Source organism: Caenorhabditis elegans, chromosome II, assembly GCF_000002985.6.
Source record: "Caenorhabditis elegans chromosome II".
Taxonomy (NCBI): Eukaryota; Metazoa; Nematoda; class Chromadorea; order Rhabditida; family Rhabditidae; genus Caenorhabditis; species Caenorhabditis elegans.
In genome coordinates this window covers 12997982-13025911 of record NC_003280.10, presented here as the reverse complement: position 1 = coordinate 13025911, position 27930 = coordinate 12997982, and the positions used below count along the sequence as shown (strand labels likewise).

The window sequence follows — 27930 nt, the reverse complement described above, 5'->3', positions numbered from 1 at the left end:
ATATTTTGGCACTACCGAAAATAATTACCTCATATCCTTAATAATAATTTCAACTTTTTTTATTAAATTTCAGATTTACCTTAACATCGGGTCTGACAACCGTGTCGCTTACGACGCATTCTAATCATTAACCATGTCAACTTCAAAAAGTTCCAAGGTGAGATTCTAGAAAAAAAAACGATTTTTGTGAATATGTGTTCATTTTGCAGGTGCGAATACGGAATTTCATCGGGCGAATCTTCTCTCCCAGCGATAAAGACAAGGATCGAGACGATGAGATGAAGCCATCCTCGTCCGCAATGGATATTAGTCAGCCATATAACACAGTGCATCGGTACGGTTTTTTTTTCTAATATTCTCCAACAAACCCCAAATATTTGCAGAGTCCACGTTGGATACGACGGCCAGAAGTTCAGCGGACTGCCGCAACCATGGATGGATATTCTTCTCCGAGACATTAGGTAAAGCATCCCATCCCCACGTGGCGTCAGGCTGTCCCATGACGGTTTGATCTACAAAAAATGCGGGAATTTTTTGCCCTGGAAAATGTGACGTCAGTTGAGAACTCTGCGTCCCTTCTCCCGCATTTTTTGTAGATCTACGTAGATCAAGCCGAAATAAGACGCCCCGTGTCCCCCGGTTCTCGGTTCCCATTAACAAATTCTCAAAGCTATTTCAGTCTTGCCGATCAGAAGAAGGATCCGAACGCGGTGGTGACTGCGTTGAAGTTCTACGCACAATCAATGAAGGAGAACGAGAAGACGAAATTCATGACGACGAATAGTGTTTTCACGAATAGCGATGACGATGATGTGGACGTTCAGTTGACCGGACAAGTCACGGAACATTTGAGGAATTTGCAGTGTAGTAATGGTGAGATTTAGTGGAAAATAGAGAAAATTCTCAAATTGTGACTTCTAAATTGACAAAAACAATTTCGCAAACTTTTTTTGTATTGCAGTTGCACGAAATTAACGGTATTTTTTTTTCTTATTTTGCGAATTTTGGCAGCTTAAATCACTTTTTTTTCGGTGATTTTGGTTCAAACCAATCGTTAAAAAATTAAAAAAAAAAAAAAAAATGACAAAAATCAGATAAATGTCAATTTCCGGCGACTGAGACATAGAATAGTTGTGAAAATTGAACATTTTGAATATAATGAGCCAATTTTGTAAGAAATTGTTATAAACTGCCATCAAATCTCTGTTTTATCTCATGAAAATCTCATTTTTGCCCAAATCTACAATTTTGCAAACTTTTCTGTGATGCAGCTGTAAAAATAGGATTATTTTCCTATTTTGGCAGCTAAAGGCCCTTGTTTTTTCTGATTTTGGTTCAAACCAATAGTTAAAACACCTAAAATATGGCAAGAATGATCGTGGTGTCAGGCTGTCCCATTACGGTTTGATCTACAATAAATGCGGGAATTTTCTCGCCCAACAAATGTGACGTCAGCACGTTCCTGTGAACTTTGCGTCTCAACTCCCGCATTTTTTGTAGATCTACGTAGATCAAACCGACATGGGACACTCTGACACCATGCGAAATCAGTTATATGTTAAGGACCGAGCACAAATTTTTATTGCAGATTTACAAAATTTCCGGCAAATTGGTAAACCGTCAAATTGCCGGAATTGTAAATTTCCGGCAAACCGGCAAAGCGCAGTAATTCAAAATTTCTGGCAAATCGGTAAAACGTCAAATTGCCGGAATTGAAAATTTACAATTCCGGCAATTTGACGGTTTACCGATTTGCCGGAAATTTTGTAAATCTGCAAGAAACTTCTTTTTTTTTTGAAATCTTTTGCATTTTCCATCCCTAAAATCCGCGTATCTTTGCAGGTTCCGCAACTTCCCCATCTACATCAGTGTCAGCTTCATCTTCTTCTGCTCGTCCACTGACAAATGGAAATAATCATCTTTCCACGGCGTCGTCTACCGACACATCTCTCTCATTATCGGAAAGGAATAACGTTCCGTCTCCAGCTCCAGTTCCATATAGTGGTAAGTGAACATACACATAAATCTTTGCAATAATTCGATTTTTTTTTCAGAAAGTGCTCCACAACTGAAAACATTCACCGGAGAGACTCCAAAACTGCATCCACGATCTCCGTTCCCGCCTCAACCGCCAGTTCTTCCGCAACGAAGCAAAACCGCATCGGCAGTGGCGACGACGACGACGAATCCGACGACTTCGAATGGAGCACCACCACCAGTTCCTGGATCGAAAGGACCCCCGGTGCCACCGAAACCATCGGTATGATTTAATTTCCAAACTTTGCTGCATGTTTTGTCTTCTTGCTTCTAAACTTCGCGGCGGCGCCCAAACAAACAACACAAAAGCAGTTCATTTTCACTGTTGATGAGGTGATAGTGATATGTCCTCAGAAGTGGCAATTCAAAGAGGATCTTCTTCCCTCTTTGTGTATCGTTTTCAGGCTGCAACTATGTGTTGTTATGTGTGTGTGTGTGTAACACCATCAAAATCCACCAAATAGTTTTCGTTTTCAACGAGTTAATAGTACGCGAATTGAGAAGAAATCATGTCATTGAAAAAACGACGAAGATATCGGTTTACAGTCGAAACGAGATTTTTAGAGCGGCGACGACTTGCGAAAGGTGCGTGAGAGAGCGACGACAAGCCAATTAATCAGTGGCGGTAATTTTTCTGTTTTTTATCAGTCATATAAGAGTATTCGAGGTTGATGAGGTTGACGACGATGACGAGACGATTTCGAGGCAGAGTGACTGGTTTAAAAATGCCTTCAGCGCAGCAGGAGGCGATGCAAATAAGCTTCTTCTTTTTTCTCTTTTTTGCAGACTTCAGTTATCTCTTTTCGTGAGTGTTCACTGATTTGTGTTTTGATTTATGTTGTTCGTCAAATTTGTAGATTTGATCTTCTCACTTCCAAGCTCGGTGCACATTGTTCAAACTCTTTGCAATTCTGGTAGACCTGATCAAAGTCAATATCTATTTCACTGTTAACACACGATCACTGACTTTCATTCCGTCATTTACCGCTTTCTCATAGAGAAATTAGTCGTGAATTAGTAGGGCAAGTTTTCGAAATCTCAAGGCCAATTCGAAATATATCAATCTCCTCATCCTGCTGTCGATTTCTGTCACCTGGAGCGCCAGATATCTTCACCCGATTTCTCCATCATTTCAAATTTGACCTTCCACATGTTCTCTCAATTTCCATTACCCAATGTCAATCTTGAATTGACGGCTTCACCTAAAAATTCTAATTCTGATCCCTCACATCATTTCCATCCCGATGCCATTTACCTTCAAAGAGAGTGTTTGGCGCAACGGACGAATGGTGTCGTTTGCTAATACCAGTCAGTCTGCGATGAATTATGGTGCGATTTAGATGAATGGGGCACGTCAGATCAGAGAAGCTTTGGCCATCACTCAAATAAAAGAAACAAGTCAATTGATAGCGTATGTCTACGTCTATTCCAATTTACATGTGCTATGTGTATGTGTGTGTGTGTATAGCGCAGTGTTTTATGCAGAAGTAAAAGACACATCATCATCACAGAAGAAAGGAGAAGAAGCTTCATAGTCGGCGTCTTCTTCGTTTTGTTTGAAAAGTGAATACATTCCATCGCTTTCCCTCTTCGTCCGCATATTGAGCGGGGAGGCCTGCCCCTTCCTCCTCCTTTAAGTGATATGATTGCCATTCGACGGCCGACCCCCTGGCGGGCGCGCGCCAAGGCAACATTGCAATACCGGTCAGAGGTCTCTGAGGAAGCAGCAAAAAGAGAAGCCTAATCCAGAGAGTTTCTTGAACACTTGCCTTGCCAGGCTGCACCCATTGTATTTGTGTTCGCACTTTCACATGTTCCATCTAGTTCTCTCCGCAGCCAACCTGAAAGTGGCTCATGATTTCTTCTTTGCATTTCGCCGGCGTTTCCCATTTACGGAATAGTCCGGACCCCGTTACAACCCGCAACAACCTTTTTTAATAGAAATTTTGACTTTCATAACCTTCATTTTCTGCTTTCTTCGACACACGGCGACCTTCCAATGCTTACAGTTGACTGACCAGAAGTATTTGGTTTGCATAAGTTTGACGCCTCATTTGGTGTAGACTTTTGACCTACCATTTACCTTACACGCTTCTTATTCTACCTGCCCAAACTTCAAATTCGTTCCCTCGTTCCAAACGGATGATGCTTACGATTCTCAGATATATCTATGTATATCCGGCCTTCTCTCTCAGTCTCTCACTATGTGTAATTATAGAAGCACTTGTAATCGGCTAATTGGTTGTCTTAGAGGCCGTCATGACTTTAACTGTATTTTGTCGGCGGCTTCCGATACCTTTGGCATGTCGAAAAGCCGAAGAATAAATAAATGACGGTAGTTGTTTTTGCTTCTTTTTTTCTGAGTTTTCCTCTTAATTTTCTCTTTCCCATTCACAGTTCTAATAGACATGCGAGACCACACAGTTTTCTTGGATCATAAAAAAGCGAAGACCCGTCGTAAAATAATAGGAAAGGTCAGCGGCAGGAAGCATAATCATCCAAAAACTTTTATCCTTTCCATCTCTTTCTCGCGTGCCTCACATATCATTCCGGCAAATTGCCGGTTCGCCGATTTGCCGTAAATTTTCAATTCCGGCAATTTACCGACTTGCCAGAAATTTTCAATTACGGCAACTTGCCGATTTGCCGAAAATTTTCAACTACGGCAATTTGCCGATTTACCGATTTGCCGAAAATTTTCGATTCCGGCAATTTGACGGTTCGCCGGTTTTCCGGTAATTTTAAATTCCGGTGATTTGCCGATTTGCCAGAAATTTTCTATTCTGGTAATCTGGCGATTTGCCGGAAATTTTTAATTCCGGCAATTTGACGGTTTACCGATTTGCCGAAAATTTTCGATTCCGGCAAATTGCCGGTTCGCCGATTTGCCGGAAAAAATCGTTTGCCGCCCTCCCTTGATCGCTTCTCACTACAGATCATCTGTTTCATGTAGTGTTATATCAAGTTCGTCCTTCTCTACACTTTCTCTGTCCTTTTCTTAGATGGCGCCCTTCTCTCTCTCTCTCTCTCTCTCTCTCTCTCTCTCTCTCTCTCTCTCTCTCTCTCTCTCTCTCTCTCTCTCTCTCTCTCTCTCTCTCTCTCACGGTTTCCGTAATAACCACACCCTTTGGCTTCATTTCTGCTCTCTTTTCGCGTATATCGAAGTATGTTTCTATTTTCTATCTTTTTTTTTTTTGAAATAGTGAATCTCTACTCTTCCGTAAATAACTTCATTGAGTCAAATTACAGTAGCTATACCCCCCTCAAACCGCCCACTCATTCTGGATACATCTGTCCCCGTATTCCCTCCTAACTGGAGACGATCGCCACAAATTTTGAAGAAATGTTTCAAAATAGTCCGATGATGTACGACTGGTGGAATGACACCACCAAACCGAAACACCAGCAGCCGACACTTAACGTGTTGTCACCATGGGGAGCATATTTCAATCACATTGGAAATGAACTGCTGGTTGGATAAAATTAAATTAAAATGCTTCTGTTGCGAAGCTTTGGAAAACGCTCCGCCCCCGAACCATGGGTCTCGTTAGTTTTTTGTAGGCAAAAATAGCCAATTTCAAACATTCTTCTCTAAAAAAAAATGTCCGTCGTTTTTGATGATTTTACAACGAAACGATGTTTTAAAAAAATATTTTATATTATCAAATTAGGTCATCATTATAAACATCGGAAAACATTTTCAAATTATCTTTATACCGAAATTTATAAAAACATATCGTTTTGATTTGAAAATCATCAAAACCAACAGAACATTGTTTTTTATTACGAAAAATACTTTAAAAGCGGAGAAAATTGTTTGAAAAAGTTTGAATTTACCCAACGAGACCCATGACCCAGGGGGCGGAGAATTTTCAATTGTCAGTGGAGCGCGTTTCCACTTAGTCCCCGTAATATGAGCATGCGATAAAATAATTTTAAAATTTCTCATTTCACAAAAATCGCATGATTGTCTCTGTCTTCAGCATCTGAAAATCGCATCGTCGACAGTATCCTCGGGATGCTCGTCTCCACAACAGTATTCGTCTGCTCGATCCGTTGGTAACTCGCTCTCCAACGGCAGTGTTGTCTCCACAACATCGTCAGATGGTGATGTGCAATTGTCGAATGTAAGTTGGCATCATCAACGGCTGTGTGCGGCGATTTTTTTTTGACGAAAAACGCACGAAACTGGTTCATTTTAACATGATTATCCAACTTTTCCATCCAAAATTCATATAGAAATGTGAAAAAATAGGTTTTTTCGATCTGAAAATTACATTTATTTTTGTTGAAAAGCCTAAAATAGTGCCCGAAAGTTGTCGTTTTGCTGAAAACTTTTTAAAGGCAAATTTCGGGCACAATTTGAGCCTTTTCAACAGAAATAAATGTAATTTTCAGATTTTTGGATGAGAAATTGTGTTTTCATTTTGAAATAAGTCAGTTTGGTGCGTTTACCGAAAAAAAAAACGCCTTTCCTCTATCCTATTCTATCAATCTATCCGAGGAATGCAGATTTTTGCACGAAATTTTGAAATAATTTGAATGTTCATATCATGCACATGCATTTTCGACATTTTTCTGATTTTTCAGCATTTTTTGTCACTTTTCTGCATTTTTATTTAATTTTTCGACATTTTTCGACATCCTGTGGAGACACATCTCTCTGCGTGTCAAAAATCCAGAAAAATTCAAAAAAATGCAGAAAATGACGAAGAATTTGTAATATTGTCGAAAAATGCAGAAGAATGACAAAAAATGTCGAAAAAAGCGGAAGAATATCGAAAAGTTCAGAAAAACGACGAAAAATGTCGAAAACTCTATAAGAATGTCGAAAAATGCTGAAAAATGCAGATTTTTCGGTACGCTTGAATAGGGAATATTTATTTATTTGCAGAAGGAAAATTCGAATGACAAATCAGTTGGAGACAAGAATGGGAACACCACCACAAACAAAACGACCGTCGAACCACCTCCACCAGAAGAGCCACCTGTTCGTGTTCGAGCATCTCATCGTGAAAAGCTTTCTGATTCCGAAGTGCTCAATCAACTCCGCGAGATTGTTAATCCAAGTAATCCACTTGGAAAGTACGAGATGAAGAAGCAAATCGGTGTTGGAGCATCCGGAACTGTATTCGTTGCTAATGTGGCCGGCAGCACTGATGTGGTGGCTGTGAAGAGAATGGCTTTCAAGACTCAGCCGAAGAAGGAGATGTTGCTCACCGAGATTAAGGTTATGAAGCAGTATCGACACCCGAACCTCGTCAACTACATTGAATCGTATCTGGTTGATGCTGATGATCTTTGGGTAGTGATGGATTATCTGGAAGGTGGAAACTTGACAGATGTCGTTGTGAAGACTGAGTTGGACGAAGGACAAATTGCAGCAGTTTTGCAAGAATGTCTTAAAGCGCTTCACTTCCTTCATAGGTTTGTGTGTTTTGTGGTTTCCTTGGAAACTGTGAAAATTGTCACGAAAAGTGCAGATAATTCGATTATCCAATTATTCTCCCAAGTCTAGCGGAATTAGCAATGACGTGGGTGGTCGAATATTGGATTTAGATCTCCACTAATGACCATCAAGGCTGAATCATGAAAAAACTTCAAAAAATATGCAATTTCCTGTGTTATTTTATAGGAAAAAAAAATTGAAAAAATTGAAATTAGCTTTTCGGTTGCTTTTTTTTCGACAAAAAGTGTCGAATAAATTTTCCTATGAAAAATTTGCGGAAAACCGAAAAATAATTTAATGCTTGAATCTATTTAAAAAAAAACCAGGAAAAAGTGAAAACAAATTCTAAAAGCCAAAAAAAATCAATTTTGCTTAAAAAATGAGTAAAGTTTTGAAGTATTTTGATTATAATTGCAATATAGTTGAAAGTTGAAGTGTAATCTTAGGAAAACAGTGAAAAATTGAAATTAGCCTTTCGGTTTGCGACAGGTTAACAAAATTATAACTTTTTACGATTTTTTTTTTCGAAAAAAAGTGTCAAATAAATTTTCCTATGATAAATTAACCGAAAAACAATTTAATGCTTGAATCTATTTTTTTAAAGGTTTTTTTTTTGATTTGTTGGTTCTAAAAGTAAAAAAAATCAAATTTTCTTCAAAATTATAACTTTTTCCGATTAAAAAAAAAGAGTCAAATAAATTTTCCTATGAAAAATTTGGGAAAAATCAAAAATTAACCGAAAAAAACCATGAAAAAGTGGAAATTTTTTTTGTTGGTTTTTTGGTTCTAAAAGCCGAAAAAAATCAATTTTTCGTCAAAATACCAAAAATCATTTCATTCCAGACACTCCATAGTGCACCGAGATATCAAGAGTGACAACGTGCTGCTCGGCATGAACGGAGAGGTTAAGCTCACCGATATGGGATTCTGTGCTCAGATTCAGCCGGGATCGAAAAGGTATACATATTGCAATTAAATATACTTTTATAAAATACAATAGTTGTAGAGATACTGTCGTCGGAACTCCATATTGGATGTCGCCGGAGATATTGAACAAGAAGCAGTACAACTATAAGGTTGACATTTGGTCGCTGGGAATTATGGCTCTAGAGATGATTGATGGAGAGCCACCATATTTGAGAGAAACACCTTTGAAGGTGGGGATTATTTTTATTAAAGGAGGACTCGAACGATTTTGAACACATAGGCAATTTAAAATGAGCTCAAATGAACGAATTTCGTAATGAAACTTCACAAAAAAAATTTCAAAAATGTTTTATGGCGGCTCAAAATTTCGAAAAAACTACACTGATTTTAGCTGAAATCTCGATTTTTGGCATTTTTCCGTGTCACACCCGAAGTTGACTTTTTTGGAATTATCTTTTTTTTATTGCATATTTTGGTAGTTTATCTCATTTAATTTCGTTGATTGAGGTACATTTAAAGCCGATAGGTATCTAAAAACCATCGAAACACCTATCGGCTTCAAATGTACCTCAATCAACGAAATTAAATGTGATAAACTACCAAAATATGTAATAAAGGATGATAATTCCAAAAAAGTCAACTTTCGACAGATGTGACACGGAAAAGTGGCGAAAATTCGAGATTTTAGCTAATGGGGTTATTCAAGTAATGTCGGAAAAATAAAAAGTGTATTTAAATACACATTTTGCCTTATTCAAGTAACATCAAAAACATGTATTTAAATACATTTGTGACGTAATATTCCGACATTTTCTTACACTCCTTCACACGGTAAAAAATGAGAGACGCAGAGACATGTGTCCCCGCAGGAATCTCCGCCCACCCACCACACTTTCAACAGAACAAATGAGCCTTACCACCCTGCGGGGACACATGTCTCTGCGTCTCTCATTTTTTACCGTGTGAAGGAGTGTAAGAAAATGTCGGAATATTACGTCACAAATGTATTTAAATACATGTTTTTGATGTTACTTGAATAAGGCAAAATGTGTATTTAAATACACTTTTTAATTTTCCGACATTACTTGAATAACCCCATAAAATCAGTGGAATTTTTTCGAAATTTTGAACCGCCAACAAATATTTTTGAAAAATTTTTGAGCTGTTTCATTACGAAATTTGTTCATTTGAGCTCATTTTGGGGCATATACGTTCAAAATCCTCCGAACCGTTAGTCCTACTTTAAAAATTATAAAAATCAAATAAAAATTTACTTTTTCAGGCTATCTACTTGATTGCTCAAAACGGGAAGCCAGAGATCAAGCAACGCGACAGACTGTCTTCAGAGTTCAACAATTTCCTTGACAAGTGTCTTGTTGTTGATCCGGATCAGAGGTTTGTTTGTGAAAATTACGTATTTTATTTTAAAAATATAGCATCTAAAACAACGGTGCCGGTTTTTCGACTTTTTTTTAATATCCAAAAAATTTAAAAATTTAAACATTTCTCGATTATTTGACAAAATTTATTATTATTTTTTTCGTCAAAACCAAAATGGTTTTTGATAGATTTATGTTTTTTGAGAATAAATTTTTCTCGATTTTTCTATTTTCAGAGAAAAAAAAACGAAAATTCCGATTTTTCCACCGAAGAAACCTAAAAAATGAAAAAAAAAAACAAATGAACCATTTTCGAAATCCTTAATTCGGAAGTCAAAAAATAATTTTCAATATGTTTCGATTTTTTAAAAAATTTTCTTCTTTTTTCCATCAACGTCGATATACTTTTGATAAGTTTATGTTTTTTTAAAAAATAAATTAAAAAACTTTAAATTTCCGTTTTTCCACTGAAAAATCTTGAAAAAAAAATCTTAAGTTGAAAAAAGTCAATATTCATTTTTTAAAAATCTTTTTTAAAAAAATCTTCGAATTTCTCTGAAAAATAACCAAAACTTAAAACAAAAAACATCGAAATGTTTCTTTCTAATTTTGAAAAAGTCCTTCAAGACACTTTTTCTAATTAACTCAATTTTCAGAGCCGATACAACGGAGCTCTTGGCACATCCATTCCTGAAAAAGGCGAAGCCACTCTCAAGCCTGATTCCATACATCAGAGCCGTCCGAGAAAAGTAGATTGCCAAAAATTCGACCTCATTCCATCGATATATATGTATATTTGCCACAACAAACACAAATCGTTCGGCGTCTCTTCATCTCTCGCTCATCCCACCCGTCTCTTACCCAGTGAATTATTTGATAGTTTTATAAATAAAAAAAGTGCTGCTCCTCCATCAAAAAGAGCCGACGAAGAGTTGCTCTCTCGTCTCTCTTTTTGATTAAAAAATTTTGTCCCCCATTTCGTCTCGTGTTGATGACATACGTGTTTTTGCTCTATCAGTTTCAGAAAAAAATTAATCGCTTTTCTTATATTAATCCCCCCAGAATGCCCCATTTCGCTTTGATCTACAAAAAATGCGGGATTATTTTTCCAGAAAAATCGCCTCAACTCCCGCATTTTTTGTAGATCAAACACCGAAGTTAGACATTTTGACCCCGCCTACCCATCACAATTTTCTCGCCGCCCCATTCCCCTTTCATTGAATACCATTTTCATCGTTTAATCAACCACTCCTCTCCCATCATCATCATTTCCAGCCAATATTTGGTAGTTTTATTGACATTTCGCCACGTACTTATATTCTTTCCCCCATTGGATGTACTAATTAATGGAATTTGGAAGTATCACTGTCGGAGTTGAGATCTTCATCCAATTTCCAGAAATATTTTGGTTCAGCGGCGGCAACACAGCGTTTTATATGTTTTACCATACACAAGCCCTTATATCTTGCTCCTCGTTTTTTTTGTAGTTTTTTTCTCTCTAAAAATCTCTCCCATTCACACTATTTTATTGTATGCAAAAAAAAACCTTCCTGTGAATTAAGCGCGAAAACTGTGGCGAAAACATTATTATTATTTTTATCACCTATTGTCATTTTTGTTTTGTTTCTCCCCTTCTCTCCATCCCCCAACAACTACCTGCCAGCATCGTACTTTTTTGCTAGAAGATTCTTGTTGCATTTCACATAAAATATACAGAAACATGAGCAATGTTAATATATGCCCCGTTCCAACAAGCCCCCAAATCTATAAACTGTAGAATTGAACCATTTAAATAATTGTTTTTTTTGTGTTTCACTATTGCAGAAATTCTTCAGGTATGTAAAGGAAGAGAAAACAAAAGGATTTGGAGTCGTCCCCTGGTCCCCGTCTCTGCCACTGTCTACGTCTCTTCTCTCCATTTTCAACATTTCGATTTTATTCTGCCACCAGAGAGAGGAGGAGACCCCCCTTCTTGCTTTTCACGAGACGACAACCTTCCTTTTTTTAAATATCGTATATATATATTTATTGCAATCCCACAAGATTTCGACTTGCCTATTTAAAGGCGCATGGGATTTTTCAGATGGGTCTCGACGCGCAATTAAAGTTTATGGTAGTTTTTTTTTTCAGTTTTTGCATTTTTTTATAAAAAATCCGCTAAAAACGAAGTATTTAACTGAAAATTCAAGGACGCAAAAGCTCAAAAAAAAATTTTACGCGCCGAGACCCATCTGAATAATTTCGTGCGCCTTTAAGAAGAAATTCAGCGGTTTTTCATAAATAATCCATAATACTCGTCGATTCATTTCACACGCTCCCACCTCCGAAATTGAGTCACTTTCGCCGAATGAAATGTACAAATAGAAATTGAGCCCTGAAATGAGAGAGAGAAAGAGCAAATTTTTGTCACATTTTTCCCACTACTCCTGCAACTTTTTTCCCCGCTCCTAATTGAGCTCCTCGTTCTGGAGCAAAAGCTTATGCTCTATTGCTAATGAGCTTATTGCGGATCTCTACGGTTCACTGAGCTTCTGGACAATTCAGGTGCTCATGAAACTTTTTTTTTCTTGTTTTTTGGAGCAAAATGTGACTTTCTCAATTGAGCCCGGTTGCGTGGGCGGGAATTTTGAATTTTTCTGTTGAAAATTGCGATTCCTTGAATTTTATTTGAATTCTGTTTAAAAACTACTTTTTTATTACTTTTTTGCGCCTTGCAAAATGGTGTGCGCATTTAAAGAGTACTGTAGCTTCAAATTTGTGTTGTTGCGGATTTTTAAAAGTTTTTTTGTGAAAAACATTTAATTATTCATTAAAAAAAATTTAAAGCACATCGAATGAACAAGTCGTGAAAAAAACAAGAAAAATGAATAAACGATTCCGCAGCAACTATATTTTGAAACTACAATACTCATTAAAGGCGCACGTTCATTTGAATTTCACACAAAGTTGTCGTGGCGAGACCAAAAATTTCATTCTTTTTAATTAAAAGGGAAAATATGATTAAAATTCCCTTAATTTGTTATCTGGCCTAGAAACTGTAAAAACTCGGCCACATCGCACATTCCACACGGGGTGTCAGGCTGTCCCATGGTAGTTAGATCAACAAAAAATGCGGGGATTTTTTCTCCAGAAAAATGTGACGTCATCACAATCTTAATCACGCAAAAATTCCCGCAATTCTCGGAGATCAAACCGACATGGGACATTTTGACACCACGTGATTCCAGCGTGAGTCGGGAAACCAGCTGGGTAATACCCCTGAAAATCAAAAATTCATCGGAAACCGCTTCAATTTCCCGCCTATTTCCCACGTCTGACGGCTCCGCGAGAGCCCGTCTAAACTGACAACGTATTGAAAATCGTCCTCCTCCTCATCTCCAGCCGTCCCTCTAATCCACTTCAAATTGAATACCTTTTTCCCCCTCATTTTACGTGTATCCGTCTCCGCACCTGACACACTATTTCGCCCCAGCCCCCAAATGTCTCACAATTAATCCGATGTATATTTGCATTGTGAAAAGAAGACTTTTTATGTTTTCGCGCGCGGCAGAAATCCCAAAAATCCAAAGATTTATAAATATTTTTTTCATCTAGCCAGGAATATAATCTCTCGCTCTCTGCTTAACTTAACAATTTGCAATGGAGAAATCTCAAAATTCGGTGAGTTTTTATAGTAAAAGAATATCTGAAAAAAAAAGATTTTTAGATGACATTCTCGCAGGAAGGCGGTAGTAATCTCAGCGAACGAGTTCTGCTGAATGTTGGCGGCAAAAAGTTCGAGACTACGGTCGCCACGTTGACCAGGGTTTCGGATACGGTAAGCACTAGTTTTTGGAAACTTCGATGCACCATGCTTATTTAAACACACAAAATTTTAAAATAATATCTTTAAAAATAAAACAATGGCCGAGAAACAACTCTACCACGGCCATGTGTCGATTTACGCAGCTCGTGTACTCCCCGAGGAGAAGTGTGATTTTTATAGATTTTGGCTCACTTTGGCTGATTATTATACTACTGAAACATACTAAAAACGAGAAGTTGCGATTTCCGCAATTCTGCAAAACGGTCGATTGCACCATGTTGTTCCAAAATTTTCATTGAAAAAGTAGTGGTAAAATATAGAAAATTAGTTGGTCTATCTGAAAAGGTATTCAGTTGGACGAAAAAAATTTGGCAAGTTCTCAAAAAAAGGCCTGAAAGTGGCCGTTTGTCGAAAGAGGAGGAATTGGAATTTCCAATTTACTCTTGAGCACTTTCTCAAATTTTTCAAAAAAATTCTTCCGGCAAATCGGCAAATCGGCAGTTTGCCGAAAATGAAAATTTCCGGCAAGTCGTTAAACTGTGAAACTGCCGGAATTGAATATTTCCGGCAAATCGGTAAACCGTGGAATTGCCGTAATTGAAAATTGCCGGTTGGTGGAATTGAAATTCCTGGAAAACCGGCAAGTTGCCGGAATTAAAAATCTCCGGCAAATCGGCAAACCTTCAATTTACTGATTTGCCGAATTTGTCGACAAAAAAATTCCCGAACGGCAATTGCCGCTAACCATAATTTTTGGTGGAAAATGTTGGAGCAACATGGTGCAATAGACCAGTTTGTAAAATTGCCAAAAATAATTGCCGCCCTGCTACAAATAATATTCGATTTGAATGAATTTATAAGCTAAAATAAAATAAACTTTTCCTCGAGGAGTACACAAGCTCCGTAAATCGACACATCATTATTCTAGGTGCTTGCGGTGATGGTCAGTGATCGTTGGAAGACTGGGGACGAGATTTTCATCGATCGAGATCCTAAACACTTTGGGAAAGTTCTCAATTATCTCCGTGACGGGGATCATTTTGTGGCGCCATCGGACACAGAAGCCTGCGATGAGCTGAAGAGAGAAGCTCATGTAAGTCGTCGTGGCGAAACCCAAACTTTTTTTCAAAAAATGGAAACATTCAGTTCTACAACATGCCGTTCCTCGCCGAAATGTGTATGCCGATGAATGTCGACGTGGCGGATGTTGTTCAGTGGAAGCGTGACGCGATTGAAATCTATTGGCGCCCGTTTGTCCGTTATATGGTTGATGATTCGCTGTCACTTCCGTTTATTTATGATAGGTAGGTAGGCAGGTAGGTAGGTCTTCTTCAAGATAAATAGATCTGCAAATCAAAATTTCAAGACACTTCCAAACTTCCGTAAAGCATTAAGTCTCTGATTTTCCAGAAACAACCACACCCTTGCCCGTTGCATAGCATGTGAAGAATTCCAAGATCCAAAATGCTCCTACCTTTTCGACATCAACTACACTGCGTGGGAACCGATGCGACATCACATGTATAATATGACGGGAGAAGTCACCCAGGTACGAGGATTATGACGTTTTACATAGATTGGGGGGATATGGCAAGTAATAAATATTTTATTGGCGGTGGTGGCCAGGAGCTGAATAGAGAATGAGATTGTTGAATTGCAGTTGATGGGCGAAAACTGCTGCATTGTTGCCTGGGACAATGGTCAACAGATTCATTTGCCAAAGTCTGCGCTCAGTAAGGTTCCAGGAATGCTGCATCAGTGATCAAGAAGAAGATACTCGAAAATATAATGATTCCAAAAAATAAATAAATTATTTATATATTTCTAATTTTGCATTGAAGTTTAGGCTTGGGCTAAGACATAGGTTAGGGTCAGGCTTGAGCTAAGGCTTAGGCTTAGGCTTAGGTTCAGGCTCAAACTCAAGCTTGAGCTTATTCTCGAGCATTTGAAACATTGTTCGTGTCGAAACCAGGTTCCGTGTTGCTTCTGAAACTTTGATGTTCAAAAAATTCTGAAAAATATAAAAGTTGCAAAAATATTACATTCAATTTGTAAAAAAATTAATTTCTGAAATTTCAAAAAAAAAAGAACTGAAAGTTTATGTTTCTGGAAATTTCAAAATTTTTAATCCAAAATTTTTAGAATTTCAGAACTATTTCTTGAATGTTGTTTTTTTCGGAATTTTCAAATTTCTAGAAAATTTAAATACTTCTGAAACTGTAGTTTTTTGAATTTTCAGAATATAATGAATATCAGAGGTTTTGAATTGTTAGTTGTTTTTAGATACTGAAATAATTTTTGGCGATTTTCGGCTTTCAGAATTTTCAGAATATTTTGATTATTTGAGGTTCTGAATTGTTGGTTTTTTGAAAGATTTTTCCATGAAACTTTTTTGCGATTTTCTGCAAAAATTCCCACGAAAAATCTCAAAACTGGAAGGTATAAATGCGGTGACAAATATTAAAAAAAAACAATTCTCTGATTCCGTACAATTTTGCAAAAATTTCCAGCAAAGCGACAGGTATCTTCTGATCTCATTCACTTCAAGTTAACGTCTATATTCTTTTCAACTCAGCGGGCTCAAGTCCTCTTGTGTCTTTTATAATTACATGTAGCATTAGGTTTCCACAACGACCACGTCTCCGTGCTCTTTTTGAAACACCCATAATTTACATTCCATCAGACAGCTCGATTCTGATTGAAGTTTTCACTTTTTTCGAAATTTATGTATTGCTCCCCCCGGGTTACAAGCATATGTATAGTCGATTTTGAAACGATTTTGTTTCACTGAAAGTTTAAAAAAATGTTTTTTGAAACCTAGAAAAATGTGTTTTTTATTATATTTTCCCCAGAGTTGCATTTCTTTCTAGCAAATTAGAATGCCCAGAGTAGTTCAAAAAAATGTTTTGCCCCTTGTCTTTGTGATATCTTTTTCCGTACCTTCCTCCAAACTTCTCACCACAACCATTATATGGGCGGAGCCTAATAAACCCCTCCTGTTTCACAATTCAAATTTCCAGGTACATCATGTCATCAAAAGAGCTCTATAGACTCAAAACTTTCGACGATCACTATTTCGAAATGTCCACCGAATCAATCGGAGATCCTCTCCCAGATGGCAAGCCAAGTCCAACAGGGAAAAGCTTCCAACTATGTGATACCAGTTCCGAACGTCAAAGGAATTACCATGAAGATGGTTGTCACCTGGTGCATCCGTCATCGAGTCGAAGTTCCGAGCACTTCTACGTGGGAAGTTGACTATGTTAAATCATTGGATCGAGAGGAACTGAAAGATGCGATATGGGCCGCCAAGTATCTTCGAATGCCAATTCTTATTAATATTACTAGTTCTGAACTGTTTTTGCGAGCCGAAAATACACCGGTAGAGAGGTTAGATGAAGTGTATCCGATGCCGCACTGTGTAGGCAGAGCTCCGGAGAGAAGCACCAAAATCACCATTCACAAATTCAAATAAACTTGGATACAATTATTTTTGTTTTCTTTTAGTACTCAGTTCATAAATATATTAAAGTGGGATCCATCTTCGTTTTTTAGTGATTTTACAAAAGTTTTATAGTAGAAAAAAACAGAAAATAAACTGTTGCGTTCAATGCTGAAACATTTTTCAATGTTTGAAATGATAATTTTATTCGAGATTTCCAATGAATAAATAACTTTTCATAGAAGGTAGTTTTGGGAAAAAAAATTGGAAATTTTCGCGTCCAGAAAGTATGGAGTCCTATCAATGACTGAAAATATAAAATACTCTATAAGAATAAGAAATTGATATGTTAATAATCAGAAAAATACAATAATTAAAAAAATTCATAGAATCAAGTGAATTATTAACCAAAACTTTAATTCTATGCCATTTCAATTGCTGTTCATCGCGTGTATCGAATTCATTGACTTGCTTTGAACCAACAAATCAATCAATGCCCTCAACATTTTTCTCAATATTATTAAACATGTTGGCTTCAGAAAAAAGTGCTCTTTCATCTCCCTCCGCCTACTCATCTCTCCATCTCTGCCCCTCAAATCTCTCAGCTTCCGTCACCTGTTACTGACGGAATTGATCAGTGAGAAGCTCTTCGAGCGTTTTCATTACATATGTTCAGCCATCTTATTAGTTCTAAAAGGTTAGTTTCAGAATGGTTTTGGCTCCGTTTTTCGAGAAAGCTCCATCGCTTATCATTGCTCCAGACGGATCAGTTCTGTTCGAATGCATCTGTAATGCGAATCCACAACCAACAGTTAAATGGTAAAAGATTTTGGTTTATGAACCCCTAACCTTAACTACTGTAGGTTTTTGAAAGACAAAGAGCTGACTGGTGATCGTTACGTGTCAAAGATCAAGAAGATGGTTGGCAAGTTCACAGTTACACTGCATATCAAGGTAAGTAAGATTTTTGTAATACTGATAAACTGATCGGGATTCTAGATTAAGAAGAGAATAAGAAGAAAGGAACGGATAGAACACTTGATCTGGTTTTTAGAGGGAAACTTAAATTGTAAGAACATGGTGTAATATTGACCTTCGAAACACTTGCCTCGAGATTTTGTTTCACATTTATTTTAAAGTAAAAAACTTCAGAAACAATTTATTGACCTAGAAAATGTCGGCCATTCTTTTAAAAACCGTTCCTGGAAAGTTTGGGATGGTCTCCGGCAGGAACAAAAATTGAAAATAGGCTATACAATTTCGGAAAGTTTTTTTTTTCATTTATCGGAATCGAACATATATTTAAGGGCTGTGCGGTATTTTTTCGGCAAACCCACAATAATGTTTATTTCAAAATGATAATCCAACTTTTTTCATGCAAAATTAACATAGAAACGTAGAGAAAGGTTTGTTCTATCTGGAAAAAATACAAATTTTTTTGAAAAGTTTGAAAAAAAAGTTCAAATAGTGTCTGAAAGTTGTCGTTTGTCTAAACACTTTTAACGGCACTTTTTTGGCAAACGTCAACTTTCATGCACTATTTTTGATTTTTTAAAATTTTCCAACAAAAATAAATATGCACCATAACTGGCTAGATTCACCGTCGATGCACCATATCAAGTTAGATGCACCGTAACTGGTCAAATGTACCATAACTAGTTAAATGCACCATAACTGGTTAGATTCACCGTAACTGGTCAAATGTACCATAACTTGTCAGATGCACCATAACTGGGTAGATTCACCATCGATCATCAGCATAATTCACATACAATTTTTTTGAAATTCAGCTCAAAAATGAAGCTTGATGATGAAAATTAGGCAATGGGAATATTCATACTTTTTGAAAATAAAATTACTTTATATTAAAAATTTCAAAAAGTTGCTAAAAAATTGCCTCAATGCCGTAACACCCATCGGCATACTCACTTGGCACATTTTAAATCAAATGCCAATTTTGATCACTTTTTCATAATCTTCACTAAAATAACGCTATCTTCTAAAAGTACAAATACTTCTCTATATTTTCATATGAATTTCCAGAAATGAGCATTCTAGATAAGTTAATAACAAAGAAAATGTTTCCAGAACCCTACCCAAGAGGACCAAGGAGTTTACAAAGTGACTGCTACAAACACCCATGGCTCACACTCCGTTGAGCAGCAGTACATCTACAAATGCACTGGAAAAGAGGTTTTCAAGACTCTTGACTAAATTCTGCTAGATTTCTTTAATATTTCTTCCAATAAACTTTTCCGTCGCTATACTGTATCTTAATATCACTCGTAGAAGAAACAACGTGGTTATCATGTGATAAGAAGGTCAGAAATAGAGAGAAAAGATGTCAAAAATACTAGGAATTTTGAGTGTAGAGTTCAGAAAAACAGATTGAACAAAAAACGAAGTATACCCGATCAGGGAGATCGGTTTTTGGAAGGAAATAAAAATGATCACATGTGCAGAATAGTAAAAATGTTGATTGAGAAAATTTTGTTGGCGACATGTTGGAGTCAGATCTGTTCGAGAGTTCAAGTTGATAAGAATTCTAGTTTAAAAGTTTAGACTTTTGGTTTGGACATCTGAACTACAGGCTGATAGTTTAAACTGTAGGTACAGAATAGTATGAAAACCGTACGAGCAAACTTTGATGTCAATTTCCTTTGGTAAACATTCAGAATCAAAGATGGGAATGTTTGAAGACTTTTATGAAGTGTGCCAAATATAAAAGTACAATTTTTCAAAAAAAAAAAAAATTGAAAATTTTAATTTTGCGGCAAAAAGTGGCGCTAATTTTGTCGCCTAAAGTCTGAACAATGGCCAACTTTTCTATTAATTCATTGCATATTATTATTTGAAAGTTTTGAACTTGCGGCATTGCTACAAATTTCATATTAAGCTCAATTCTATGTAGTTGAAAATTTGACAATTTGCCAAAACTTTGTCATTAGGGGGAAAATGTAGAAAACTACTTTTCTGGTGTCAAAATGACCGAATATCATAAAAAACGGTTGGATATTTTTTGAACATTTATTGAATTTTTAAAATTTAATGTCAAAAATTAATCAGTTTTTGCCACTCATAATTTTAGAAGTCGACCAAAAAAAATGTTCTCTACATTTTTTACACTGTAGTTTTGTTTTAATTATTTTTATTAAAATATTGTAGGGGTCGGAAAATGCGACATTATTCTGGATTTCCTTAAAAGCACATATTTTTCAAAATTTTGGCAATTTGCCAAAACTTTGACCGGAAAGCATGAAAAATCTAAAAACTTAGTGTTTTCATATGATATCAGATCGTCTTGAATCATTATAGTTTTTAAGACATTTCTAATAATTAGATTTTTCAAAATTTTCAGTTAAAATTTTGGTAAGTTACCCAAAAAAAATGTAGGCTTTTTTTTTTAGTAATTTAGAGTATTTTGCAAATTTGAACCACTGTAATCTACACACAATTCAACCATAATTGAAGTGTAAATGTTGTGGAAACAATAATTATTTTTGATTAACCTCTAGGTTTACATAGATTAGGCGAAAACTGGAAAACGAAATTTCAATTTTTATAAGAAAAATTTTACATTTTATCACTAGACAAGCGGTATCAAACAATTGGATCAAATGAATAGCTACATTAAGAAATATAAAATTAGACCTAAATCATAACTATCAGTTGAATCTAGCTTTCCCATATAGGCGAAAAACCTACCTCAAGGCCTACAAGGCAGGCGTAACTTGTGTTGAAAATGCCTACAGACAGAACGCGTATTAAAAACATAAAAATTGATTTTTTTTAAATGAATATAACACAAAAGTCAATAAACATTGAAGACTGCACAAAAAATTGTTTACCAAGTTTGATATTATCAACTTTGTCAGTCTCAGCGCTCCTACAAAATTCCATCACAGTATTATCAAAAGGTATTTCAATAAAAAAAAACCGTACTCCAAATTTCACTGTATCCATCACACTCCTCACTATTTTTACTACCACTCATAAAATCAGATGACTACTACTACTACTATCAACAATGGTGGCGGCAGTTAAGGAACCAAAAAAAAGTTGAAGTAAAGCACGGACATCTCTGTGTGCAGAAGATTCCAATCAAAACCGTATAACCGAAACCATATCCTTTATTCTCACAGTGTCTGCGTCTCACCGCTTCCGTCTTTTCCATATCTCAATTTCCCTATTTGATTTATGACCGTTTCGCGCGAAATCTTGTCTGCCACGCCATATTCTCTGGTGGAGGGAGGAGTGGAGTGTGTGAGGGTAAGGGGGGAAACAGTTGAACCATTTTGCAGCTGTTTCAAGTTGGTTGGTTTTAGGATTTAGTTTTTTTCAACTTGGAAACCTCCACTTTATATTCCATCAATTTTTGAGTGCCTCCCAGCTGTTTCAAATGTTCTAGGGTAGTTCATTAAAATTGATCTACTGATTTCAACTCCGTTTTTGTTATCAATTCCTGGCAAACATTGTAAAATTCCCCCAACACCATTTTTGTCATTATTGATAAGACAACTTTGTGCACTCCACTTCTATTTTGTTGCTTTTGCACTAGGCACACCCACTACATTTTTTGAAAACCATCTGGTCGAGGCGTTGCCCTTCTGCGCTGTACCGGATTTTTTTGTTTCATATTATCTTTTACAATATCATAAAAAGGCACACATTTATGCCTACGTGCCTGCCTACTGCCTTTTGCCGTGAAAAATATTATTTGAAGGACCCTCTCGCTAACGAGACAAGTGTTTGACAGCAAATGCCAAAATGACCGAAAATCATAATAAAACTTTTCAACAAATTTTTGAATTATTTAGTCTCAAAAAAGACAATTACACAGTTTTTGCCACACATAAATTTGGAAGTCGACCAAAAAAAAATTTTTTTTTTAAACATTTTTTATACTGTAATTTTGTTTTAATTATTCGTATTAAAACACTGTAGAGGTCGGAACATGCGACATTGTTTTGGATTTCCTCAAAAGCTCATATTTTCCAAAATTTTAGCAACGTGCCAAAACTTTGACTGGAAATTTTGAAGAATGTACACAATTTTTGGAGTGTTTAATTATGATAATCGGTCGTTTTGGATCATTATAAGTGTATTTGAACAAAATTCCCACTGTCGCTACGTGACCTTTAAACTTGCCGCAATTTTCTAAAATTTTATAAAAATTACAATTACATTTATCAAAAATTTGGCAGTTCAACAAAACTTGGCCAAAATTCCTTATTTCCCAATCTTCCCGTAAAATATCTTCCAATTGATTGACCTTTACCTCTCAAATCTCTACATTAAACCAATTCCGATTCATCCCAAGTTTCTCATTATCTATGACCACCTGATTTTCTTGTTCAAATTTGTGACATTTTTTTGGAAAACCTGAACAACCAGACACAAGAAATCTTGACGTCAAAACCATTTTGTTAACAGTCTTCGGCCAATTTCCAAGATCATAAACGTTTGGCTATAGTCGTCACATGAAACGATCGTCTTTTCATGTGTTTTGTTTCTAACGTCATCCAAGGTATGACCTACTTTTTTCGAAGTTTTTTGTTTCGTCTTAAAATTAGAGTTAGCTATGGTTTTCGAAAGATAAAAATGTTATTAGTGGAATTAAATCATTTTTTCGCGCACCTAAGCGCCTCTGCCTTTTTGCCTACAATCCTGAAAAACGCATTTGACAAAAAATTATCAAATGCGAAAATTTAGTTTTTTAATGCAAAAATACGGTCTCGACACGACCAATACTTCATATGCACAATAAAAAGCCCAATCACAAGCTAAATTTAAGCCTAAACTTAAGCTTAAGCCTAAGTCTAAGACTAAGCCCCGTAAAAATTAAAACCTCATGATTTCCTGCAGAGAACCAATCCATCACACTTAAAAAGTACGTTTTTGCAAGGTCCTTTGATCTTACACTTCCAACACCTCCAGACGTAATGCGAGAAAGTGCGTGTGATCTACGGAAGCAATCACATCATCGACAACTGATAATGATTCAATAGACATCAAGAAATAGAGAACTGAAAAATAGATGTCTTCTCCCGATGAAAACAGTAAAAAGGGAGGCGCGACGAGTCTAGTTAGCTTCTCGTGGTCGTGACCTCCGAAACCAGATTCTTGAGGCAAAATTTCAAGGTAGTTGGTGACTGCGACGAACAAAAGTAGAGATGTCATATCGGGCTGTAATGATTCTCTGTTTCCCTCCCATCCTTCTTCTACCTCTTCGTTCGATTCGTTGCCACTTTTGAAACCCGTTTCTTTTACACTCTCCGAGTTTGTCGGTTTTTGATTAGGATTTGGAGATCAGTATCGTGGGGTGATTATGGCATGCCAGCATGATTGTTTTGTAGCTTTTGTATATAATATTATAAATTGGCTATTTCTATGGGTTCCTGATATATTGAAAAAAAATTCATGGTATAACTTTTTGAAAGTTTAGTTCTCCGGAAATTATCTTAAATATAAAGCTTTCGCGGAAGTTAAAGGTGGAGTAGCGCCAGCGGGGAAATTGTTAAAAACTACTCTTATGGCCCCAAAATGACCAATTATCATAATAAAACTTTTCAAAAAATTTTCGAAATTTTTTTATTCACTGTCAAAGTTTTGCCACTCATAATTTTGGAAGTCGAACAAAAAAAATTATTTTTCTACACTTTTCATACTGTAATTTTGTTTTAATTATTTGTATTGAAACATTGTTGGATTTTCTCAAAAGCTCACATTTTTCAACTTTTTTGGCAATTTGTCAAAACTTTGACCGAAAATTATGAAAAATCTAAAATTTTTTGGAGTGTTTTATTATGGTATTTGGTCGTTTTGGATCAGGGGTGTGCGGCAAATTTGCCGAATTTGCCGTTTGCCCAGCTCGGCAAATTTTGAAATTTGTTGCACACATCTAAGTTTTGTCAATACAATTTTGACCAAAACTATTGATTTTGTCCCCAGAAATTTAGTAAAATGGCACAAAATTGAGTTACTTTGATGCTTAAGCAGACAAACTACACGGAACTTATTCAGAAACCCGATTTTTGTTCAAAATTCAGTAGTTTTGGTGCTCCAAAAAACATCAAAAAATCTCAAATATTTTAGAGTTTGTTAAGCACGGCAAGTTTGACGAATTTGTTGAATTTTCCGAGCTCGGCAAATATTGGAAAAAGAGATTTGCCGCACGCCCCTGTTTTGGATCATAAAAAGACAAAATCCCCACTGGCGCTACTCCACCTTTAAGTCACTGTAAAAAAGTAGACTACATACGAATATTGAAAGTTATGTAGTTCTTGTAGTCTATTCACCAAATCGCAACCTACTTTTATATCGGTTTTCCATAAAATTATTATTTGTAAATTTTAAATATTTTATTTGATTTTTTTCAAATTTCAACTTTCTGAAACATTGCACAAATGGCGTGGATGGAAATTTTGTTTTCCAACTACCCTCTCACCTATTATGGAATTTCAATTTCAATTAGTGTCTCTTTTCCAAGAATTAATTAATTTTTCATACAATATTTTGATCGAATGGTTTTTCAACTTGAACATGAACTTTTAAAGTAGAAATTGATTCACACTCAAAACTAAATGTAATCCCTCGGTTGTCCCATTTGCACTAGACCTATCAGTTTCTATTCCAAAAGTTGAACATATTTTTGCAAATTGAATTTAGCATTGAATTTATTAGAAAAACCCTTTAAAAAATTTCTTAGAAAGTTGATTATGTTATACACCTACATATATAAGTTTCAGCGTCTTCTTCATTTTTTTTTCAACTTCATGCCAAGGATCTAGTTTTTGACTTCATTGTTTGAATTTGATTTCTATTCAATTCAATTCACTAACTGTTTTCCTCCTTTATTCTTTATTCTTGTTTTCCATTTTCTGCTTCTTTCTATTATATGTTTTTTTTTTGTTTCTTATTCCTTATTTACATTGACCCCTCTTCTTTGACCACAAAGGGGGTGGAGAAAAATGAGTTGAAACAAGACCTGACACGATCATAAATTACAAGTATTTAAAGGTAGTGGCCAGACACGAATCGGTGCCTTCCGAGCGGTCAGAGAGAGACTGATGACTGCTGCCGTAGCACCACAAATGACGACGTCGATGACGATTGCGTCGATGGCTGAAAAGGCGAAGCTTAAAAAGGAGCCGATGAAGTCGCCGATCGAGGATACTGTGGAGAAAATGCTCAGAAGTGAGTTTTTTTTCAGTTTCATCTTAAGCTAGCTTTGTGATGAACTTGTCAAATGTCTGGAAAGAGCAAGTGTAACTAATTCGTACTTTGGGTGTGCCGGAATGTGACTAGTTTAGGTCAGGGGTGCGCGGCAATTTCTGACCGGCACTTCTACAAAGTGAAACGATTGGGCATGTTACTCCAATATTTTTCAAAACATTTAACGATACAATATAGAAACATATTCCCTTTATTTGAATTTGAATAACTGTATTTTTGAATAACTGGATTTTAGTAGAAACAACTGAGAAACATTCAAAAATAGTTTGAATGTTGAATATTGCATGTGAAAATTTTCGAAAAATTTACGGAAATTTTCACCGGCAATTTTCAACATTCGGACTATTTTTGAACACCTTATCCAAGGTTGTTCCAAGTCAGATAAAAATTATTTTCCAATAAAGCAAATTTTTTCTGTGCACAACTGGTTTAGGTCCAGCTTTAGCTTTAAATACATTTTCGCTAATTTCTATAAAACGCCAGGGACAAAGCTTAGGCCGATACCAAAGTATCAGGCTCGTTATTTTCATGAGCTCGAAAATGAGTAAGTCGGAGCCTATTTCTAAGCCTAATGCTATAGTGAAACCGTCACCGATACTAAAGCCAAAATTTATCATAATCTCAAGTTAAACTGAAGCAGTGCCCTGAAGTTCCAGCCTAAGCCTAAGCCTAAGCCTAGGCCTAAACGTAAGCCTAAACGTAAGCCTAAGTCTAAAAATGAATCCAGAAATAATTTTAAGCATGAGCCAAATCCCGGACATAACCCATAAGCCTAAACATAGTCCCAGTTCCGACCTATGTATATCCAAATTTACATTTTCAGTCCGCTGGGTCGTCTGCCTTGGAGCTCTTCTCCCCGGAGCTGGATGCTACTTTGTGGTCGCCTACACCTACCTGTTTCAATTCGAAAAAGTGTCGAATTTCACCGAATGCAAAGAGTGTCCGAACATGAATATGTGAGTTTTTTGTTACTTTGAAATCTTGTCATTTCTGTGATGTTGACTAGTAAGTTGATATTGATATGATAAAGAAAGTTTGTTATTTGAAAAATAAAACCTTCATCTTTGATACATTAATTTTTTATATTTTGTTGTCAAAATATGAGAACCTCTACAGTATCTGTACCAACAGCAAATCTAAAACCTTTAGTTCTCCGTAAAAACCCAAAAAATCAAAATTTCAGAACGCTACCTCCTGTGTCCTACTCCATCGGAATATGGCAGCCCCAGAAATACATTTGGATGATGATAATGTTTATCCATGTACCGCCCAGGTTATTTTTCTTGATGGTATGTACCTTTAAACGCTTCTAGATATTTGAAATCTTTGTAATTTCAGCTCTACCGCCGCTTATTCCTCATTTCCGCTCCAAAATCTGTATGGTACGCCAGAGTCAACTACGTCTATATGCTAACACTTTGGGCTGAGCCGTTAGGATTGGTTTTGGTATCGGTGGTGGATATTAATGGGGGATTTAGTAAGTTCTTTACGGTAACAACTTATATATTGAATTAAAATCTTAGTCCTTCACGCTCTTGGCTTTGCAATTTGGATCATTTGCTTCAACTTCAACATGTTGTTCAATATCATTTTGCATCATTTTGGAGGTTGCAGGGATGTTCATGATACGGTAAGAAACCTTTTTTGAGCAAATTTTCTATTTTTTTCCAATTTAAGTCTCCAGTTAAACTTCAATCCAACATTTTCAGATGGAAACCACATGGCGAATAAAATGCGTCATCTTCCTGGTTGGGTACTTCTGTGCCATATCAACGCCTATAACGTACCCATATTTTACAGCACATTGCTCCCCATATGGTAAGGTTTTTTGGTATTGTTTGGTCTAAGTGATTTGAAAATCAAATTTTGAACTTTCATGAAAGGCAGGCACGTTTTCAGGCGCAGGTATCTAGCACAAGCCTGCCTACCTACATGCCTACTTAGTGATTTTTAATTGCTTCTAAGCTTTGAAAAGTTCTAGATATTATCCTAATTGATTTATTCACTCATACTTTAGCAGTGTGGGCACTAGACAGGCATAGGCCGCATGGAAAGTAGGCAGGCAACATTTGTGTATGCCTATATGAAAAGATTTTGAAAAACTCTGTAAAATTATGTATTACAACTTACTCTGCGTTTGAAACCAATTTCTAATCCATGTCTCCCTGGCCTCTAATAATAAAAGTTTTGATCAGAAAAAAAATGGTAGGCAGGCACGGACACGTGCCTACCTTAGAGTAAAATCTTGTAAAATTATAAAACTCTAAGCTATATGTAGAACCTTCCAAGCTTTCAAGCTTTTAAGCCTCCCTGAAAAATTCCAAATTTCAAACCATAAAAATTTCAGCCTACAACCTCTTCTCGCTTGCTGAACTAATTGAAGTTGGCTGTAATTCCTTGTTCTATTCAATCGCCTACTTTGAATTCCCCAAAACTCGCATCACAATCGGAATCAAAAGTGTGCAGCGCAATCTCAACGAGCTTGACAAGTCAGTGACGAAAATGGCTCCAGCATTACCTCGGAAGGATTTCGTCTAAACTTTTTATTTTTTCTGTAGATTTTAAACCTCGATTTCAACGGGTTCCCCAATCCAGTGTTTGTACATATAGTTTACAATTTTACAATCAGTGAATAAAAACGTGTAATTTGTATTAA

At 36.3% G+C, this 27930-nt stretch overlaps 4 protein-coding genes and 1 non-coding gene across 11 annotated transcripts; 4 read left to right on the top strand and 1 right to left on the bottom strand.

The window, feature by feature from the left end:
• Positions 1-67: 67 nt before the first annotated feature.
• On the top strand, positions 68-11595 carry max-2 (the record flags this gene model as incomplete). Of its 6 annotated transcripts, none has more annotated exons than NM_001129183.4 (12): positions 68-157; positions 210-334; positions 384-461; positions 680-873; positions 1843-2004; positions 2055-2260; positions 6021-6164; positions 6932-7464; positions 8330-8443; positions 8493-8643; positions 9696-9808; positions 10449-11586. In NM_001129183.4, 12 exons carry the CDS (start codon positions 134-136, stop codon positions 10543-10545), a joined length of 1941 nt encoding a protein of 646 aa, NP_001122655.1. The 6 variants fall into 6 exon arrangements, with proteins under 6 accessions (NP_001122655.1, NP_001300485.1, NP_001076635.1 ...); NM_001313556.2 differs by having other exon boundaries at positions 74-157; positions 671-873; positions 10449-11585; NM_001083166.5 differs by lacking the exon at positions 6021-6164 and having other exon boundaries at positions 74-157; positions 10449-11584.
• On the bottom strand, positions 4838-5139 carry Y38F1A.13. The gene has a single exon (NR_051814.1). It is a non-coding gene; the product is annotated as an Unclassified non-coding RNA Y38F1A.13 (non-coding RNA).
• Positions 11596-13383: 1788 nt separating the features above from the next.
• F18A11.5 (BTB domain-containing protein) lies at positions 13384-17135 on the top strand. Of its 2 annotated transcripts, none has more exons than NM_001267432.5 (6): positions 13384-13452; positions 13499-13609; positions 14526-14690; positions 14744-14901; positions 15008-15146; positions 16618-17135. In NM_001267432.5, exons 1-6 carry the CDS (start codon positions 13432-13434, stop codon positions 16645-16647), a joined length of 624 nt encoding a protein of 207 aa, NP_001254361.1. In that variant the 5' UTR covers positions 13384-13431; the 3' UTR covers positions 16648-17135. The 2 variants fall into 2 exon arrangements, with proteins under 2 accessions (NP_001254361.1, NP_001254362.1); NM_001267433.5 differs by lacking the exon at positions 16618-17135 and adding an exon at positions 15258-15416 and having other exon boundaries at positions 13387-13452.
• A 612-nt stretch (positions 17136-17747) lies between these two features.
• oig-2 (Ig-like domain-containing protein) lies at positions 17748-19299 on the top strand. Its single transcript, NM_064366.3, has 3 exons — positions 17748-17858; positions 17903-17993; positions 19128-19299. The coding sequence occupies exons 1-3, from the start codon at positions 17749-17751 to the stop codon at positions 19251-19253; spliced, it is 327 nt and encodes a 108-aa protein (NP_496767.1). The 5' UTR covers position 17748; the 3' UTR covers positions 19254-19299.
• Positions 19300-25058: 5759 nt separating this feature from the next.
• Y38F1A.8 (Serpentine Receptor, class T) lies at positions 25059-27926 on the top strand. Its single transcript, NM_064365.10, has 7 exons — positions 25059-25235; positions 26098-26230; positions 26458-26563; positions 26613-26751; positions 26798-26904; positions 26984-27092; positions 27622-27926. Exons 1-7 carry the CDS (start codon positions 25109-25111, stop codon positions 27810-27812), a joined length of 912 nt encoding a protein of 303 aa, NP_496766.1. The 5' UTR covers positions 25059-25108; the 3' UTR covers positions 27813-27926.
• The last annotated feature ends 4 nt before the right edge of the window (positions 27927-27930 follow it).

Bases quoted from the DNA above. Each gene is read 5' to 3' on its own strand.
- F18A11.5 (NM_001267433.5), top strand. From the start codon at position 13,432: ATGGAGAAATCTCAAAATTCG. The intron at 13,453-13,498 runs GTGAGTTTTTAT...AAAGATTTTTAG, and splicing joins TGGAGAAATCTCAAAATTCG to ATGACATTCTCGCAGGAAGG. The intron at 15,147-15,257 runs GTACGAGGATTA...GTTGAATTGCAG, and splicing joins TGACGGGAGAAGTCACCCAG to TTGATGGGCGAAAACTGCTG.
- oig-2 (NM_064366.3), top strand. From the start codon at position 17,749: ATGGTTTTGGCTCCGTTTTTCGAGAAAGCTCCATCGCTTATCATTGCT. The intron at 17,859-17,902 runs GTAAAAGATTTT...TAACTACTGTAG, and splicing joins CCACAACCAACAGTTAAATG to GTTTTTGAAAGACAAAGAGC. The intron at 17,994-19,127 runs GTAAGTAAGATT...AAATGTTTCCAG, and splicing joins CAGTTACACTGCATATCAAG to AACCCTACCCAAGAGGACCA.
- Y38F1A.8 (NM_064365.10), top strand. From the start codon at position 25,109: ATGACTGCTGCCGTAGCACCACAAATGACGACGTCGATGACGATTGCG. The intron at 26,905-26,983 runs GTAAGAAACCTT...CAACATTTTCAG, and splicing joins GCAGGGATGTTCATGATACG to ATGGAAACCACATGGCGAAT. The intron at 27,093-27,621 runs GTAAGGTTTTTT...TAAAAATTTCAG, and splicing joins AGCACATTGCTCCCCATATG to CCTACAACCTCTTCTCGCTT.